The following is a 19,236-nucleotide window of genomic DNA, read 5'->3' on the forward strand; positions in this document are numbered from 1 at the left end:
CGATAGCGTTAGGGCAATGACAGCCAGAGACGAGTTTGTGGTACAAGATGTTTTTATGATATGTAACCACGGTAGATACACAACGGAAATACACAGTATAACAAACACAAAAAAAATACCTTTCTGAAACGGAGCGAAGGGGATTCCCGGGGCCACGCACCGGACTCCCCCAGGGAGACCACCAGAGCGAACCCCTATACAGGGACTGTCCGGCAATCAACCCCGGAAGGCCTAAATGCGCCGCAGCCGGGACACAAGGGGCAAGCGGTAAAGTCAAGAAGTGTCCGTACGGAATGAAAGTCCAGAATGGTTATGAACCGGAAGAAACCGGGCAGACGTGCTTGACAAAAGACGGCAGACGGAGTCCGGGCACAGTTTGAAGAAACCGGGTATGGTCCAGAGTCGGTCGGTAGATTTCCAGGAGGATCCAAAGCTAATCAAGTAGCAGCAGCAGCAAAGCAGGAGCACACAGCAAGCAGTATACTCAGGCACTGGACTAAGCTTAGAGGCGGCCTTTTAAGCAGCTGGACAGGAAGTAGGGCAACAGAACACAAAACTCCATGTTAACCGAGGGCAAGCTTTTTCAAAAGAGGACTGGAAAACCCGGAAACCTGACAGTTAGAAGGCTAGTGGATGTTTAGAAATCCATTGAAAAAACTTTAGCACAGCTGAAAACTGTTTTTTGCTGATTAGAGAAGCTATAAAACTGATCTTCCCTTGAGCTAGTTGAGAATCTGGAGCATTACATTTGTTGGTTCCATTAAATTCTCAAAATGGCCAGAAAAAGAGAACTTTCATGTGAAACTCGACAGTGTATTCTTGTTCTTAGACATGAAGGATATTCCATGCAAGAAATTGCCAAGAAACTGAAGATTTCCTAAAATGATGTGCACTACTCCCTTCAGAGGAGAGCACAAACAGGCTCTAACCAGAGTAGAAAGAGAAGTGGGAGGTCCCGCTGCACAACTGAGCAAGAAGACAAGTACATTACAGTCTCTAGTTTGAGAAATCGAAGCCTCACAGGTCCTCAACTGGCAGCTTAATTAAATAGAACCCACAAAACACCAGCGTCAACGTCTACAGTGAAGAGGAGACTTCGGGATGCTGGCCTTCAGGTCAGAGTGGAAAAGAAAAAGCTATATCTGAGATTGGCTAATAAAAGGAAAAGATTAATATGGGCAATGAACACAGACATTGGACAGAGAAAGATTGGACAAAAGTGTTATGGAGAGACGAATCGAAGATTGAGGTATTTGGATCACACAGAAGAACATTTGTAAGACACAGAACAACAGATTACCGCAGCAAATTAACAGCTAGCATGCCAAAGGTCAGCAAAGCTGGAATTGCTGCAAAGGAGCATTCTGTGACGAAAGCAAAGTTTGAAGGAGAAAATTATTTCAAGTAAAAATCATTATTTCTAACCTCGTCAATGTCTGGAGTATATTTTCTATTCATTATGCAAATCATTTGATAATTAAAAATATGATTTGTCGTGGAAAATACAAAATTGCCTGGGTGACTCCAAACTTTTGAACTGTAGTGTATATATAATATAGCACAACACATTTGAAAGGTACAATTTAAATCAATCTAACTGAACTCGAGAACAGTTTCCATAGCTTTGACAAGTTTGAGTTTTTTACAACATATTTTTAACCTACAACATGGAACAGGTAACCTTAACCTAACTTTCATGACAAAATATTCTGTTTTACTCAAATTGGTGTAAAAATGAATTCAACCAACAGTATTTCTCATACTATAAAACTTTTTTTCCAAAAAAACTTTGGAGGAAAATGGGGGGTGCGTCTTACAGTACGGATGTACCTGGATGTGGTTGTGTTGGGGGGCTGCAGCGGAGGAAGTCACAGAAGGCAGTAGCAGGGTAACAGGAGGCAGGAGCTCACACTGGGGCTAACAGTGTGCCCGGTAATAAAAGAAAATAAATATCCACTGCTGCCCATGCCCATAATCCTGCCCTCCTCCAGGCACTGAAGGCGGCACTGAGAAATGTATGGAATTATGGGCCTGGTGAGCAGTGAATATTCATTCGCTATAATAGCGGGCACACATGATCACCCAGGTCCCAGCTTATTGCAGTGACTGAGGTGATCATGTGTGTCTGCTATTAAAGAGAATTAATATTCACTGCTCCTGACACCCATAATCTTGGGCTTGGGGAGCAGTAAATATTCCGGCAGCTGACATCAGCTTGTAACTGAGGAGGCATGGCATTAATGTGATCTGCTGTGCTGCATACATGCTGAAGTCACTTGCTGGCATCAGAAGAGGACACTGTGCACTGGGAAGCATGAGGATGGCGAGTATAGTAGTTGTTTAATTTTTTTTGTGTGTGGTGTGATGAGAGGGATATACACCAGTATGGGCCCATAATGGGGGATCATATATACAAAAATGGGAGTCATAAATACCAAGATGGGGATTATATATACCAAGATGGGACAAGGATGGGGATCACATATAGCAGGATGGGCCCAGGATGAGGACCATATATATCAGGATGAGGACATGTATACAGGGATGTGAGCTATATATACCACAATGGAAATCATATACCAGGATGGGGATCCATATATATCAGGATGGGTCCAAGACGACAAGGGTCATATATACCAGAATGAGGGCCATATATACCCGATGGAACAAGGATACGGAGCATATATATCAGGATGGAGGACATACAGTTAGGTCCAGAAATATTTGGACAGTGACACAATTTTCGCGAGTTGGGCTCTGCATGCCACCACATTGGATTTGAAATGAAACCTCTACAACAGAATTCAAGTGCAGATTGTAACGTTTAATTTGAAGGTTTGAACAAAAATATCTGATAGAAATTGTAGGAATTGTACACATTTCTTTACAAACACTCCACATTTTAGGAGGTCAAAAGTAATTGGACAAATAAACCAAACCCAAACAAAATATTTTTATTTTCAATATTTTGTTGCGAATCCTTTGGAGGCAATCACTGCCTTAAGTCTGGAACCCATGGACATCACCAAACGCTGGGTTTCCTCCTTCTAAGGCTATGTGCGCACTAGAAATGTAAAGTTTCTCAAGAAAATTTCTTGAGAAACTTCTGGGAGTGAAAGATTTCCGGACCTCCGGAAAAAATCCGCACCAAATCCGCATGCGGATTAGCCGCGGAATAGCCGCGAAATTGCCGCGATTTTCCCGCGGGTGGTTCCCTGCGGATTTTTGCAGGCTGTACTGCCGAAATCCGCAGGGTACCTGCGGAAATAATGGACATGTTCATTTTCTCAAGAAATTTTCTCGAGAAATTCTTCTCAAGGAAATTTCTTGAGAAAAATCCGTACAAGTGCGCACAGCTATTTTTTTTTTTTCATAGAAATTGCTGGGAAATGTCTGCACAAAGATTGCAGACATTTCTCAAGAAATTTCCGCGGCAAATCCGCGGGTAAATCCGCGGGTAAAAAGGTCTAGTGCGCACAGAGCCTTAATGCTTTGCCAGGCCTTTACAGCCGCAGCCTTCAGGTCTTGCTTGTTTGTGGGTCTTTCCGTCTTAAATCTGGATTTGAGCAAGTGAAATGCAGCTCAATTGGGTTAAGATCTGGTGATTGACTTGGCCATTGCAGAATGTTCCACTTTTTTGCACTCGTGAACTCCTGGGTAGCTTTGGCTGTATGCTTGGGGTCATTGTCCATCTGTACTATGAAGCGCCGTCCGATCAACTTTGCGGCATTTGGCTGAATCTGGGCTGAAAGTATATCCCGGTACACTTCAGAATTCATCCGACTACTCTTGTCTGCTGTTATGTCATCAATAAACACAAGTGACCCAGTGCCATTGAAAGCCATGCATGCCCATGCCATCACGTTGCCTCCACCATGTTTTACAGAGGATGTGGTGTGCCTTGGATCATGTGCCGTTCCCTTTCTTCTCCAAACTTTTTTCTTCCCATCATTCTGGTACAGGTTGATTTTTGTCTCATCTGTCCATAGAATACGTTTCCAGAACTGAGCTGGCTTCATGAGGTGTTTTTCATCAAATTTAACTCTGGCCTGTCTATTTTTGGAATTGATGAATGGTTTGCATCTAGATGTGAACCCTTTGTATTTACTTTCATGGAGTCTTCTCTTTACTGTTGACTTAGAGACAGATACACCTACTTCACTGAGAGTGTTCTGGACTTCAGTTGATGTTGTGAACGGGTTCTTCTTCACCAAAGAAAGTATGCGGCGATCATCCACCACTGTTGTCATCCGTGGACGCCCAGGCCTTTTTGAGTTCCGAAGCTCACCAGTCAATTCCTTTTTTCTCAGAATGTACCCGACTGTTTATTTTGCTACTCCAAGCATGTCTGCTATCTCTCTGATGGATTTTTTCTTTTTTTTCAGCCTCAAGATGTTCTGCTTCACCTCAATTGAGAGTTCCTTAGACCGCATGTTGTCTGGTCACAGCAACAGCTTCCAAATGCAAAACCACACACCTGTAATCAACCCCAGACCTTTTAACTACTTCATTGATTACAGGTTAACGAGGGAGACGCCTTCAGAGTTAATTGCAGCCCTTAGAGTCCCTTGTCCAATTACTTTTGGTCCCTTTAAAAAGAGGAGGCTATGCATTACAGAGCTATGATTCCTAAACCCTTTCTCCGATTTGGATGTGAAAACTCTCATATTGCAGCTGGGAGTGTGCACTTTCAGCCCATCTTATATATATAATTGTATTTCTGAACATGTTTTTGTAAACAGCTAAAATAACAAAACTTGTGTCACTGTCCAAATATTTCTGGACCTAACTGTATACAGTAAAGACCAAAAGTTTGGACACACCTTCTCATTCAAAGTTTTCTTGTTTTTCATGACTCTAAAAATTGTAGATTCACATTGAAGACATCAAAACTATGAATGAAAACATGTGGAATCAAATACTTAAAGTGTGAAACTACTGAAAATATGTCTTATATTATAGGTTCTTCAAAGTAGCCATCTTTTGCTTTGATTACTGCTTTGCACACTCTTTGCATTCTCTTGATGAGCTTCAAGAGGTAGTCACCGGAAATGGTTTTCCAACAGTCTTGAAGGAGTTCCCAGAGATGCTTAGCACTTGTTGGCCCTTTTGCCTTCACTCTGCGGTCCAGTTCACCCCAAACCATCTCGATTGGGTTCAGGTCTGGTGACTGTGAAGGCCAGGTCATCTGGCGTAGCACCCCATCACTCTTCTTCTTAGTCAAATAGCCCTTCCACAGCCTGGAGGTGTCTTTAGGGTCATTGTCCTGTTGAATAATAAATGATGGTCCAACTAAACGCAAACCGGATGGAATAGCATGCCGCTGCAAGATACTGTGGTAGCCATGCTGGTTTAGTATGCCTACAATTTTGAATAAATCCCCAGCAGTGTCACCAGCAAAGCACCCCCACACCGTCACACCTCCTCCTCCATGCTTCACGGTGGGAACCAGGCATGTAGAGTCCATCCGTTCACCTTTTCTACAAAGACACGGTGGTTGGATCCAAAGATCTCAAATTTGGACTCATCAGACCAAAGCACAGATTTCCACTGGTCTAATGTCCATTCCTTGTGTTCTTTAGCCCAAACAAGTCTCTTCTGCTTGTTGCCTGTCCTTAGCAGTGGTTTCCTAGCAGCTATTTTACCATGAAGGCCTGCTGCACAAAGTCTCCTCTTAATAGTTGTTCTAGAGATGAGAAGGTGTCCAAACCTTTGGTCTATATTTTACACCAGAATGGGATGACATGAATACCTGTAAGGGGGCCCATATTAGAACAGAATTGGGGGACATTGCCCCAATAACAGTACATCATTACAAGATTTTTGCTTCAATTTTTTATTTTTCCTATTTTCTCCTCTAAAACCTAACTGTGTCTTATGGTTCAGTGTATCCTATGGTCTGGTACATCAAAAACTACTACATCAAGTATTTTTAAAGACCGCACCAAGCGTTTCAGGCACAGAAAGTTGGCAACCTATTACATCATCTATGTTTTACCATTCTTCAAAAACGACTTATTTTAGAACTTGGATGCAGGATTGAGAGTGATTCTGCTCTTGTCTCTTCAGAATTCCTTTAGCTGTTTGGTTGGGTTCAGATCAGGAGACATACCAGGCCAGTGAATCACGGTCACCCTGTTCTTCAAAAATGCAACAGTGGCCTTAGATGTGTGTTTTGTATCATTGTCATGTTGAAAAAATGCACATGCACATGTACAAAGGACATGGCAGCATCTTCTCTTTCAATATAGCGCATATGTGAATTCATGATACCATCAATGAAATGTAGCTCCCTGACACCAGGAGAACTCCTGCAGCCCCACAGAAGTAAACTGCCTCCACTTTGTTTCACTGTAGGCACCATGTATTTAGAAAAAATAATTTAGAAAGAAACTTGGAGCTTACAGTGAAACATGGTGGTGGCGTTGTCCTTATGTGGGGCTGAAAAACACACATCAGTTGCATTCCTGAAGAACAGGAAGTCATTGACCAAGTATTTCTCTTTGTCTGAACCCAATTGAACACCTATGGGATATTCTGAAGACACAAGGTGAGCCTCCCTCTCCATCCAGCATCCAGACTCTAAAAGAGGTCTTTCTTGAAAAATAGAAAAAACTTAGATGTTGTATTATGTCGCCAACTTTCTCATTCCACGCCTAGAAGACTTGGTGTTGAATTTTTGGAGAATAGAACTAACGTTATTAAGCATGTAATGTGCTAAACAATTCTGCCAAAATACAGCAAACTTGTGCTTTCAATGCAACATTTGTACTGCTAAAAGATCAGGTTTCAGCTGAAAAAATAAAGCAAAAACGGTGCATTTTTAAATAGCCTTAAATATTGAGGTTCACTTTAAGGTAGGATCTCTTATGAAATGTGACGATGTGTTACTTTTTGATTAATCATATCTCTGTTTGCTTTCTTATCCAGGACTGCTGTGGCAATTGTAGCGACAGTGATGATGAACCAACTCGCTTATAGCCTCTTGGGACAACAAACCTAAATAAGTTTACACTTTTTTTGCACATTTATTGGCCCAAATTTTCCTGGCAGAGCGGCATTATCACTTAGTGCTCTCTATTGTGCCTCAATCGTCTGCTAAAGAAAATGTGTTAAATATATTATTGTACATGTATAAATTAACATCTATATATATATGGGAACGTATACTTTCAATGTTTTGTCCTCACCGCCTTTAATGACCTTGGTTGCTGCCATAGGCCAAAGTGGGCCTCTCAGGAAGGACTGGCTAATGTAAAATCCACAATATCAAGTGTCCTCCTCTCTTCTTATGTTTGTGCAAAGAGATGTTTTTATTTTGTTAAAGAAAATGTTTTTTTTTTTTTTACTTCAATATCTAAATTGACATATAGAGAGGAATATGAAGATTGCTGAATACAAAGTCTTTTTCTAGGAACATCTCAAAGAAGAACTCCAAAAGTGCTATGTAAAAGTTATTCAGAAAAAAAAAACAAGTAATGTGAAAAATTCACTGGGTGAAGTTTCTGGCCCAATGTCTGCATTGTCTTCTCAGGCATCGGTGCAATACTCTTGGCCCATGCTCTGGGGGGGTCACCATTGTCACTGGGATGACCTTTATGAATACACACCAATGTCCACATTTCAGATCTTATAGGTGTGGATCATGTCATTGGAACAGAAAGGCTGGAGACATGATGAAAGTGTAGGGTGCGTACATTTTTAAATATGATAAAGGGTCTTTATAAATACTGTTTTGCTTTTTTTAAAGGACTATGTAAATTTCAGATGAAAGCGTGAGATCTTAGTACCACTATGTATGATATGGACTCTGTAAGCAGTGTAATGTGTCATTTTAATGTCAATAATTTATTGTTGAATAGGAGCACACTGGGAATTAAGAGAGTCGGACATTGGTATATTTCATCACACATTGGAAGGGTTGAGATTTGTAGTGCACTGTTCAATTTTATAGTTTCTGTTTTCAGGAAAGAAAAACGTCATTTATTTATTAAAGGTCACATTTATATACAACCCTTCTGTAGACCATGAACTCCAACTCCCCTCTTATTTTATATATCTCTATGTAGCACAAGTCATTTGTAGCGAATTCCTTACCTTTGGTCACACACTGTTATGATTCAACTCTCAAACTGCAGAGCACGGAGTTGCATGATTGGTCAGAGCTTCTTTAGTACCTAACACTTGCTTAGATAGGTGTCCTACCAGCAGGCTGGAAGGACAGGGTTCAAAATTGACCAGAGATGTTCAATTTCCTATTACTGGTCTGTAAGGATGTTCGGTTCTGTATCTGTGTATGTGTTAACTTTTTTTCACAGCACTACTACCTGACAGCACTGCAGAAATGTCACCAAATGCCTGAATTGTTTTTCTTTTTTCTTTTGTAGCGTGTTGATTTTTATATATTTTGGTTTTCTTACAAAAAATTGTCTTGTGGTCTTTGTCTCTTTGGAGTACAACAGTGTCAATAGCACAAAGCAAAACCATAGTTTTACATCACTGGTCTAAACCAGGAGTGAAGGATCCTCGATGTTTACGGTTGGCTTCAGAACATCTCATATCCGTTAGCTTTGTGCCATCTAGTGGTGAATTTATTGTATAACCGATTTACTTTGCAATATGAGATAATACATCAACTTTCTTTTTTCTTAATGAAGTCAATTAATCAGGCCAATCTTATTGCATTGGAAGCAAACTTGAGCCTAAATGCTTTAACGCCTTAGACAAAGCTAACTTAATTTTTTTTTTTTTTTTGCACTTTTTTTATCCCCAATTCCAGGATTCAAAGATGTTTTATCTTTCTGTAAACTTATATTGATATTGTTTTATTGGTACTGTTTTTGAGTACTTACGACATTTTCATTGCATTGTGTTGCATTTTTTTGTGGCAGGTGCAACAACCGTAAAACGGTAACTGGCATTTCAATTTTTTTTCTTTACTGTATGGATTCAAAAATTTTATATTTTGATACATTGGACTTTTATGCAAGCATGACTTTTTTTTTTATTCTTTAAATTTAGGGAACAGGGGATGACAAAGTTTAGTATTTATTTTATAATATTTTTAAAATATTGAAAGAGACACCCAACCAGGATTGCCCCACATAAATGCCGTTGTTAGGGATTGAAAGTGGTTAAATACCAGTGATTGGCGTTAGATCTGATCGCAGTTCTAAAAGGGAACCTGTCACCAGTTTTTTTCACTATGAAACCAAAGTGTCACCTTTTGCAGCTCCTGAGCTGCATTCTATGAAAGTGTGCCTTGTGCCCCGACTCCCCTAGCAGACCCCGAATATAACTTTATAAAACCTGACTGTTAGGTATGCTAATGACCTTTGGGGCTCAGATGGGTGTGCTCATTTTTGTCTCCGGTCCCTCCTTGTGGCCTTCTTCGCCATCCTCCTTTCATGATTGACGTGATGACACCCTTGTCATCATGCATGCTGCTTGGCCAAATTTCGCGTCTGTGCAGTCATTTCCCCGGCTCACGCAGTTTACTCTCGCACGAGCCGGTGTGGTGTTTGCGCATGCGCAAGATTATAGTCGTCAAAGTGCATGACGTCCCCTGCGTTATCCTCGTACCCGACCGTAATCTTGCACATGTGCAAACACTGCACTGACACGCGCGAGGGCGAACTGCACCTATGCAAGCCAGGGAAATGACTGCACAGACGCGAGATTTGGCCGAGCAGCGTGCACGCCCATCTGAGCCCCAAAGGTCATTAGCATACGTAACGGTCAGGTTTTATAAACTTATATTCGGGGTCTGCAAGGGGAGTCAGGGCACAAGGTACACCTTCATAGAATGCAGCCCAGGAGCTCCAGAAGGTGACCCTTTTGGTTTCATAGTGAAAAAACTGGTGACAGGTTTCCTTTAAGAGGCAGGTGCCACTTGTAGAACACAGCTAATACATGTCCTATAGTAGCATTCCTTGCTCTGCTCCTCTATTTCTGCGCTTTGTTGGGGGAGCTCTCCATTGAACGCCAAAAAGTCCAACATGGATATATCCAAGGGACCAGATTTAATTAGACAAAATACATATTAAACCGAAAAAATGGTATAGTGATGCTTGTTCCATGACATACCGTAATAGTACACATAGAGCAAGATGGGGTTGAAAAATATGGGCACCTTTAGGAGAATTTTTAGTTAAATGTGTATATTTTGGGCTAATTTGAGCAATTAGGTTTTATAGCAAATGTTGAACCATTTGACTTGTGGCCTTTGTGCTTCACTTTACATAGCTGGCTGTCATTGAGGTTGTTTGTAGCCCCTCGGCCTCTTTTTCTGAACACCTCTAAGGTGATTTATGACCACATTAGGGTTCAACTCAACTGTGATGTAATTCTAAATCAGCGTAGAGATATTCAGAAGAAAGGTCAATGACTGATTCACCACGAACGCATTGTGGAGTCTATGTACAGTGACTTGAAGAAGCCACATGGGTCAATATTTTTAGCTAAAAATACATGCACTTAATTGAAAAAAATGCCCACAAAGGTTGTTATATGTAGATATGTAGTAACCATTGGCTTTTATGAGTTCCATAGAGATTTTTTTGTTTGTTTATTCGTTATTCAAACCTTTTCCTTTTTTCTCAGCTTCGTAAATGGTTAAAATTCCAAAGTGCTTGTAAATAATAGAAAATTTTCAATTTACTTGTTATTAAAAAAATCTTTTTATTAAATCTGGTTATTACAAATGTTTAATTTATCATTAACCACTTTCTGCCTATGTTACTGGTCACTTCCTCAGTCTGCATAAGGAGCGCAGGGATTATAAGCTTTTCCATTGGAGCTTGTAAGCACTGCTCTAAATCGGTCAGATCAGTGCCAGCTGCCTCTGCTGTACCACTACTTCAAACTTTCTCAAGCAGGAGCACACTGCCCCCTTAAAGGGAATCTGTCAGAATCATCCCTCTAAGATGTGTAAAAATGCGCATGCAGGTCCTAGAAAGTTGAATAAAATGATACTTTGCTATCTGTAATCTGATGTCTTATTCCAGAGAAATTTCTATTTTTATATATAAATGAGATTTATGCTCCAAATCTTATTTTAACCCCTTCATGACCAGTGGATGTTCAATGTTTGTGCTTTTTTTTTCTCTCCTCACCTTCTTCCAAGATGACTTTTTTTCTTTTTATTTGTGTCCACATAACTTTATGAGGGTTTGCTTTTGCGTGATAACACCATTAGTTTTGTTGTTTGATGCAATGAAAAGTGGGGAAAAAATTCCAAGTGCGTTAAATTGCAAAAAAAAATGCAAATTAACAATTGGGGTGTTTTTTGTTTTTTTTTTATACCATGTTCACTAAACTGTAAAATTGACCTGCAAATATGAATCTCCAGGTTAGTACAACTAAGCAGATAACAAACATATCTTTATTATTATTTTTTGGGGGTTTTTTTTAAGTGGTGAAAAAATATTCCGAGATTTTTGTAAAAAAAAATTTTTGTTTTTCTCGCCATCATCCAAGTTTTTGGAATATAGCGTTATATGAGAGCTTTTTTGTTTGCCCCTGAGCTGACATTTTTACTCATACTATTTTAAGGTAGATATGATGTGTTGATCACCATTTATTGTAGTGTTGTAGACAAAAAGACTGACGGCACTCCCAAAACTGAATTGTGAACAGGTGCATAGCTGAACATGACAAAAATACCAAAAAAAGAGACCGTTGCACTCTGAAATACTAAAACAGGAAAACCATGACTGTAAGAATATAGATATGTATTACAGCTAAAGGAAATCTAATAAAAATTAAGATATTTAGCATAAAAAATGGCCATTTATATATCTGCCCAGTAGCCACATCAAGGCATAGCTTGTAAATGAGCAAAAAGGAGGTGATTTGGACTTATTTTTTCATATTTTAAAAAACCTTTTTTTTTACTCTTTACCGTATTTTTCTATTCCCCTTTAGGGTGATCGCTTGTACTATACTTCGCAGATCACATCATGGGTGCATAGCGGCGTGCCCTCCTGCTGGTGTGTTAAATGCCGATGTCAGATCGACAGCGGAATTTAACATGGTCGTGGCTCAAATGAAAGTCAGACACGACATGTGATGTGAAGGGGTTGAATAAAAGAGGGTGTTACCAGTGTGAGACTTAAGGACTGATACTTTGATCTCATAATCGCACAGCTCTGCAGTGAGATCTGAACCAACAAAGTAGAACAGAGCTCGCACACAGTACTATAGTGGTAAACCTTGTCTCATTACAAATATTTGCAGCAGTTGTCCTCTCATAGTGCTGACTGCTCTGCTGCAGAGCTGTGACTGATTATAACCAGCACAGTACAGCAGAGTTGAATATTGTCTCATTACTAGTATATTTCTAGTTGTCCTTTCATAGTGTTGTCAGCTCTGCTGTATTGCCCTTAACACACCACATGCATGCTGCCTTTCAGGTAGCAGCAGAAGCACTGAAAGGGCAGCTGCAAATGTGTTTGTAATTTGACAATATTCACTTCTGCTGTACTATGTTAATTCTTGTCTCACTGCAGATATCAATATATAATTATATTGTGCTTTCTGTAACCTGCATGCCCATATAGTTAGAAAGGTTTAATTTACTGAAAGATTCCCTTTAGGCTATGTCTGCACGCTGACCGATGCTTGACCAAATGTAAACACTGCATTTGACAAAAAAAAATGCAGTAAAAACGCATGCGTTTTCACTGCATTTGGGCTGCATTTTGGACAGTGCATTTTTAAAGGAGAAATAAAATATGATAGCTAGAATACATAGAGGGATAGATAGCATGACTGCCCGCTGACAGTAGACTGAAACAGAGCCATGTGATGAGTGTATGAACTCGAATGAACCTCTGAGGTCAGTGGTGCGACACAGTGTAAGGCTCAGAGCTGTGACGTCAGCGCCTCATCCGAGTTAATTCTCATTGCACGGCTCTGTCTCTGTCGCGGCCTGATTTTCGGTCACAGGTGAATGGCTCACCTGTGACCGCAAATCACCTGAGTGACGTCACCGCTGATAACGCGACTCACTTCAGTTACTGTGTGGAGCTCACAGCGAGCAGTCATACTTTATGGCTGCTCGCTGTGAGATTCCGATGTAGCAGAGCTGGAAGCGTCGTGGGACCTCGTGTGGATTACGTCGGACCTGGAATGGTGTTTGGGGGTTAATAAAGTGGTGAAAGAGGATGTGTTTTTGTCTTCTTTTCCAGATAAAGGATATTTTGGGTGTATGTGTTTATTTACTTACAGATTAATCATGTAGAGTGTCTTATAGACGCCTGCCATGATTAACCTAGGATTTAGTGGCAGCTATGATAAGAAGTAGTGACAGCGTCACATTGGGTGAAGTTCAATTCAATTCATCTTTATGCCATTGGTTGATAAGTATTATGCTTGAAAAAGACCAAACTGGTTGAAACGTTGCTGTGCTCAACCAATGGAATGAAGATGAATTGAATTGAACTTCACACAATGGGACGCTGTCACTACTTCTTTTTATGGTATGTTATATCAAGTGATCCCTTGACTTGGATGTGCGTCCCTACGTCACTGAATGTGTGGTGATTCCACAGGCAGCTCGATTGTTTTTGACCAGGGTGCTGTTTTTTTATTACATGTTAGTGGCAGCTATGGGCTGCCATTAACTCCTTATTACCCCAATTGCCACTGCACCGGGGTAATCGGGATGAGCCGGGTAAAGTCCTGGGACTGTCGCATCTAATGAATGCAGCAATTTCGGGTGGTTGCTGGCTGATATATTTAGACTGGGGGGCAGCCTAAAAACAATAGGCCTCCCCAGTCTGAAAATACCAGCCAGTGAGTGGCTGTGAGGCTTTATTATGGCTGGGTATCAATTGGGGGAAGGGGGGACTGCATGTCGGGGTGTTTTTAATTTATAAAAAAAAAAACAACTACCGCGCTGACTGGATGAGTGGGAAAAGGGAGTGAATGGGTGGACCTAATTTTAGGTATACAAATATGGAGACACAGCAGGGAATTGGTAAACTGTAAGCTGATTTATTGTATAATAATTTAAGATAAAACACAAGTTTTAAAATTAAGGATAAAAACAAAACAAAAAACCTCTGCGTGGAGGTATTGTGAAGAGGGTCCTGGTGAGGAACTTAGGGACAGAAGGGGAGGCTTGGGACCTGTTAGGAATACAAAATGGCAGGAATGAATGCAGGTAAACTGATAATAGGAATAATGAGAATGCGGGTTGAATACTAATTATCTGGTGGTTATGAACACAATGAGGATGAAAATGTAGAATTTGTGAAAATGACAAGAGGAGAGAACAACTTTTGGTGTTTCCCCTTGATGTAGGAACCTGTAAACCAAAGTAAGTAGATTAGTCTTACATGTTCCTACATAAAGGGGAAACGCCAAAAGTTGTTCTCTCCTCCTCTTGTCATTTTCACAAATTCTACATTTTCATCCTTATTGTTTTCATAACTACCAGGTAATTAGTATTTAACCCCGATTCTCATTATCCCTATTAGTTTACCTGCATTCATTCCTGCCATTTTGTATTCCTAATTGGTCCCAACTCTACCCTTCTGTCCCTAAGTTACTCACCAGGACCCTCTCCACAATACCTCCATGCAGAGGTTTTTTTTTGTTTTTATCCTTAATTTTAAAACTTGTGTTTTATCTTAAATTATTATACAATAAATCAGCTTACAGTTTACCAATTCCCTGCTCTGTCTCCATATTTGTATACCTAAATTTAGGTCCACCCATTCACTCCCTTTTCCCACTCATCCAGTCAGCGCGGTAGTTTTTCATTTATTTCTTCTTTTAGACAGGTTTACGCGGACCCTGCCAACTGCCAGCAGCTTCCATTCCCTTCATCACCCCCTTTTTTTTTATAGGTTTAACTGATTTTTTCAGTCCTGTATCCCCCTCCGCATCACCTCCATACCCCCAGCGTTAAGTATAGCCCCTTTCTCATTCCTTGTGGGAGCGCTAGTGTCCATCTTTATAATTTTTGTTTGTTTTTTTTTTTAATTTATTTATTTTACTGTATGATATAGACCCACCCACTGGTGGCTGTGATTGGTTGCAGTGAGACAGCTGTCACTCAACGTGGGGGTGCGTTTGACTGCAACCAATCATAGGTGGCGGTGGGCGGGGGAAGCAGTGACTATGAGATGAGCCTAATAAGCGGCCGGCACTTTCAGAAGCAGGAGAAGCCGCGGGAGCAGTGTGCCAGCCGTGTCGGTGATCTGTGAGTATAAAGGAGGGAGAGGGAGAGACCAACAGAGAGAGAGAGAGAGACCTGCGTTTTTGTTGACAAGAACGGATGCAAAATGCAGTGCACAGCTAAACATTTTGGTAGCGTTTTGACATACCTCATACATTTCAATGGGTGGAAAATGTTCACAAAACGCAATGAAGAATGAACATACTGTATTTTTCGGACTATAAGACGCACCCTGGTTTTAGAGGAGGAAAATAGGAAAATTAAATTTTAAGCAAAAAATGTGATCATGACACACTGTTATGGGGTGAGGATCTGCTGTTGACACTTATGGGGGTAATGTCCCCAAATTCTCTACTAAGGGACGCCATCCTGGTAATTTTATTTCAATAAATTTTTATTAAGATTTTGCATAATACAGGTTCTAGACCGCAACAAACATACAGACAGTTGAAAAATTTGTCCTATAACAGCAGAACAATACAATACAACGTAAAGACAGATAATAGCTGAAAATTCTGCATAGTAGGGTTAGGGCATACAATTTGCAACATGGGAAGCAAGGGTAGGGATGATGGGTAATAAAATAACAGGTCCACCAATCAGGACTGGAAGGACGAGAATTTGGACACCACCCAGGGGGACCAACGATTTCTTATTTAATTTTTGGTAAACAGATCTGAGGTCAGAAGGAGCTCGTATTGGTAATGTTTATTGATTTTTTTGGATAATTTCCAATTTAGAGGGGATAGTTATTTCTCTCCAGTGGTCTGCCAGACACATACACGCTGCTATTAGAATGTGTGATACAATTTGTCTCAAATTGCCAGGGAATATATGTAAACCGATCCCCAAAACCGCTAGCGGACCGCTCAAACTTCCAGCCAGGCCTGTAATTGAGGTAATAATGTTAGACACTTCTTCCCAAAAAGGCTGAATGAGCGGGAAATCCCACCACACGTGCCCTAGGGAACCAACACCTGAGCAGCCCTTCCAGCAGAATTGGGGATAGGAACCACAGAATTTGGAAATCTTCAGCGGTGTGTAGTACCAGTCAAAGTGAACTTTCTGAAGCTGCTCAAGATGATTGATACAGGAGGAATATTTCTGCAGGTCGCCAGAAGCGGACCACCATTGGTCTGGGGTTGAGGAGAAAGCAAGAGCCCCTTCCCAGCGCCTCATATACGCTTGTTTAGGACCATTACTGGGGGAATGAAACACTTTATATACTACCGAGAGGCCGTGTTTTTGAGAGGAGGAGGAACTAAAAAAAACCCGCTGCATTGGCGAGAAAACAGCATTATGACAGGATAAGGGAAATACAGATGAATTTAAAAAATGCCGAATTTGCAGATACTGGTAGAAGTTATTTTTGTGAAGGCCAAATTCATCCATTAGGGCAGAGAAAGGTTTCAACTCCTGAATTCAGAGGATATCTTTCATGACCATAATACCATTCCTCACCCAATTGCCTAACATGAAGCCATCCACATGAAGCTCCAAGGCTCTAATAGAGATAGACTCAAATTTAATCACCTGATGAGTAGAGACCAGATCAGACCAATAAGAAAATGCCACTTTCATTGTCTGCAGGGGTAGAGAGGGCGCAAAGGAACTAAGTACTCGCGCCTCCAGTAGAAATCTCAAAGTCCCACTCGGGGCTAAGTATTTCTCCACAAGCACCCATTTGTGAGTACTAGAATCATCATACCATTCCCTTAACGCCTCTAGAACAGCTGCTTTATGGTACGAATAAAAATTCAGGACCCCCAGACCACCATGTGAATAACTATAAAATAAGGTAGACATACCAACCCTAGGTTTCTTTCCTGCCCAAATAAATCTGCTCACAACTGCCTGCAGGAGAGAGAGAAACCTCTTGGGGAACCTCAAGGGAAGACAACGGAATAAATAGATTATTTTTGGTAGGAACATCATCTTAACTATCTGAATGCGCACCATCCAGGAAAGGGGTAAATGTATTTGATTGTCTATGTCCTTTCGAATGGAATCAAGCAGAGTATTAAAATTCTGTTTGACAATATTGGAAAGTTTACAAATCCTTAGCCCTAGGTACGAAAAGTCGTCCTGGGCCCAAGTATATGGGACAAGTGAGGAGATTTTATCTCTAACAGATGGTGGAACATTAACTGAGAAGAGAACCGATTTTCTTTCATTTAGCTTGTAATATGAAATCTTATAAAATTCAAGGAGAGCGTTTTTGATCCCTATCAATGATCTTTCACAGTGCAAGAGAGTATTATTACATCGTCTGCATATAGACCGATTTTATGTTCTACAGGGCCTATTTTAACTCCAGAGATTTCCAGGTTGAGCCTAATGGACTCCGCCAGGGGCTCCATAACTAAAGCAAAAATTATAGGAGAAAGGGGGCATCCCTGGCAGGTCCCATTAGTCAGGTAAAAGCTATCAGAATAGAAGCCCGCTGCACAGACCGAAGCATTTTGTTTTTTGTATAAGGCCATAATAGCATTCTTTATATTACCAGAGAAACCAAATGTGTCCAAAACGGCGTCCACATGGCCCCAGTGTACCCTGTCCAACGCTTTTTCTGCATCTAGAGACAGGAATACCCCGGGGGTACCACTGGACTCAAGAAAATCCATCAAACCAATCACTCTTCTAGTGCCATCTCTAGCCTGCCTCCATGGGACAAATCCCACTTGGTCAGGGGAGACCAGGGTCGGCAAAACTGAGAGGAGTCTATTAGCCCAGACTTTTGCATAAAACTTCACATCACAATTCAAAAGAGAGATAGGTCTGAAGTTACCAAGAGAGGTTGGAGGCTTCCCCGGTTTAGGAATAGTCGTGAAATTAACACCCAGAATAATTCACATAAATAATGCAATATGATGCAATAATTAATAATACCTAATATGGTGTGACACACCCCTTCTGAAGAAGCATGGTGGCAAAACGTACGTCAAGGGGGGTCCCAGCAGTAAATACAAAACTTTATACCCTTTTATATTAGGTGGTGACCTTTGTACCTACTTCTCTATCGTCTTTGGACTCTAATCTCTTTATCCCTGACTATGGTTCCCAGTCTTATACTCCATTTGGAGTGAGATTAAACTAGCGTGGACCCTGGTTAGTGCATTGATTCATAAGACCATTTCTTTAGACATATTGCGTATCCTGGGTATATACTGCCACCTTGTGGCATTAGGATTTAATGCAGTGTATGTAGAACTTTGTATGCAACTAGATATAGACTGCCACCCTGTGGTATTATTAATTACTGCATCATATTGCATTTCTTATAGACATTTGCATGTCCTGGGTATATACTGCCACCTTGTGGCATTAGGAATTAATGCATTGTATGTTTAACTTTGCATATAATTTCTGCCACCTTGTGGTATTATTAATTATTGCATCATATTGCATTATTTATGTGAATTTTTCTGGGTGTTAATTTCAAGAACATTTTCTGCTATTTAATTACCGTTTGGATCATGGTATTTTTGTGTTTACTTTTCCTTTGAATTTTAATCTGATTTTATTGAAGTTTGTTAATAAAGATAACTATTTTTTATTAAAAATTTCTTGTGGAGTTTTTCTGTGTAGGTTTATTAGGTTGCTAAGCTCCCTCTTACTGATTTAAGGTCGGGCTCAATAACGGGCGCGTGGTCTGACCATGTAATGGGGCCAATGTTGATCTGGTCACAACCCAATAGTAACGAATAATCTACTAAGATATAATCTATTCTAGAGTAGGTATTAAACCTTAGGGAGTGAAAAGAGTAGTCTCTCGCTCCTGCATGAGCATATCGCCATATATCATGAAAACGAAACTCACGGATCAGGTGGCCCATCTCTTTTCTGGCCGGGGCTTGGTGGGAACAATCTAGGCATTTACACATAGGGACATTAAAGTCTCCGCATATCACTGAGGAACCCTTTGCCACTCCTAAAAGTCTCCAAAAATTTACATATGAATTTTAATTGACCCACATTAGGGGTGTACACTGAAGCAATAGTGAATTGCACATTGTTTGGTAGACCAATTAAAATGACATATCTCCCCT

The 19,236-nt window shown here is 40.6% G+C and overlaps 1 protein-coding gene across 1 annotated transcript in view; it reads left to right on the forward strand.

Moving 5' to 3' along the window:
• GRK6 (G protein-coupled receptor kinase 6) overlaps positions 1-9,756 on the forward strand; it is a 109,424-nt gene extending 99,668 nt beyond the window's left edge. Inside the window, exon 16 of the mRNA XM_075344514.1 lies at positions 6,931-9,756. Within this exon, the coding sequence (XP_075200629.1) occupies positions 6,931-6,981 (51 nt within the window). The 3' untranslated portion in view covers positions 6,982-9,756. The remainder of the gene's footprint in view (positions 1-6,930) is intronic.
• The last annotated feature ends 9,480 nt before the right edge of the window (positions 9,757-19,236 follow it).

This window comes from Anomaloglossus baeobatrachus, chromosome 4 (genome assembly GCF_048569485.1).
Source record: "Anomaloglossus baeobatrachus isolate aAnoBae1 chromosome 4, aAnoBae1.hap1, whole genome shotgun sequence".
NCBI lineage: Eukaryota > Metazoa > Chordata > Amphibia > Anura > Aromobatidae > Anomaloglossus > Anomaloglossus baeobatrachus.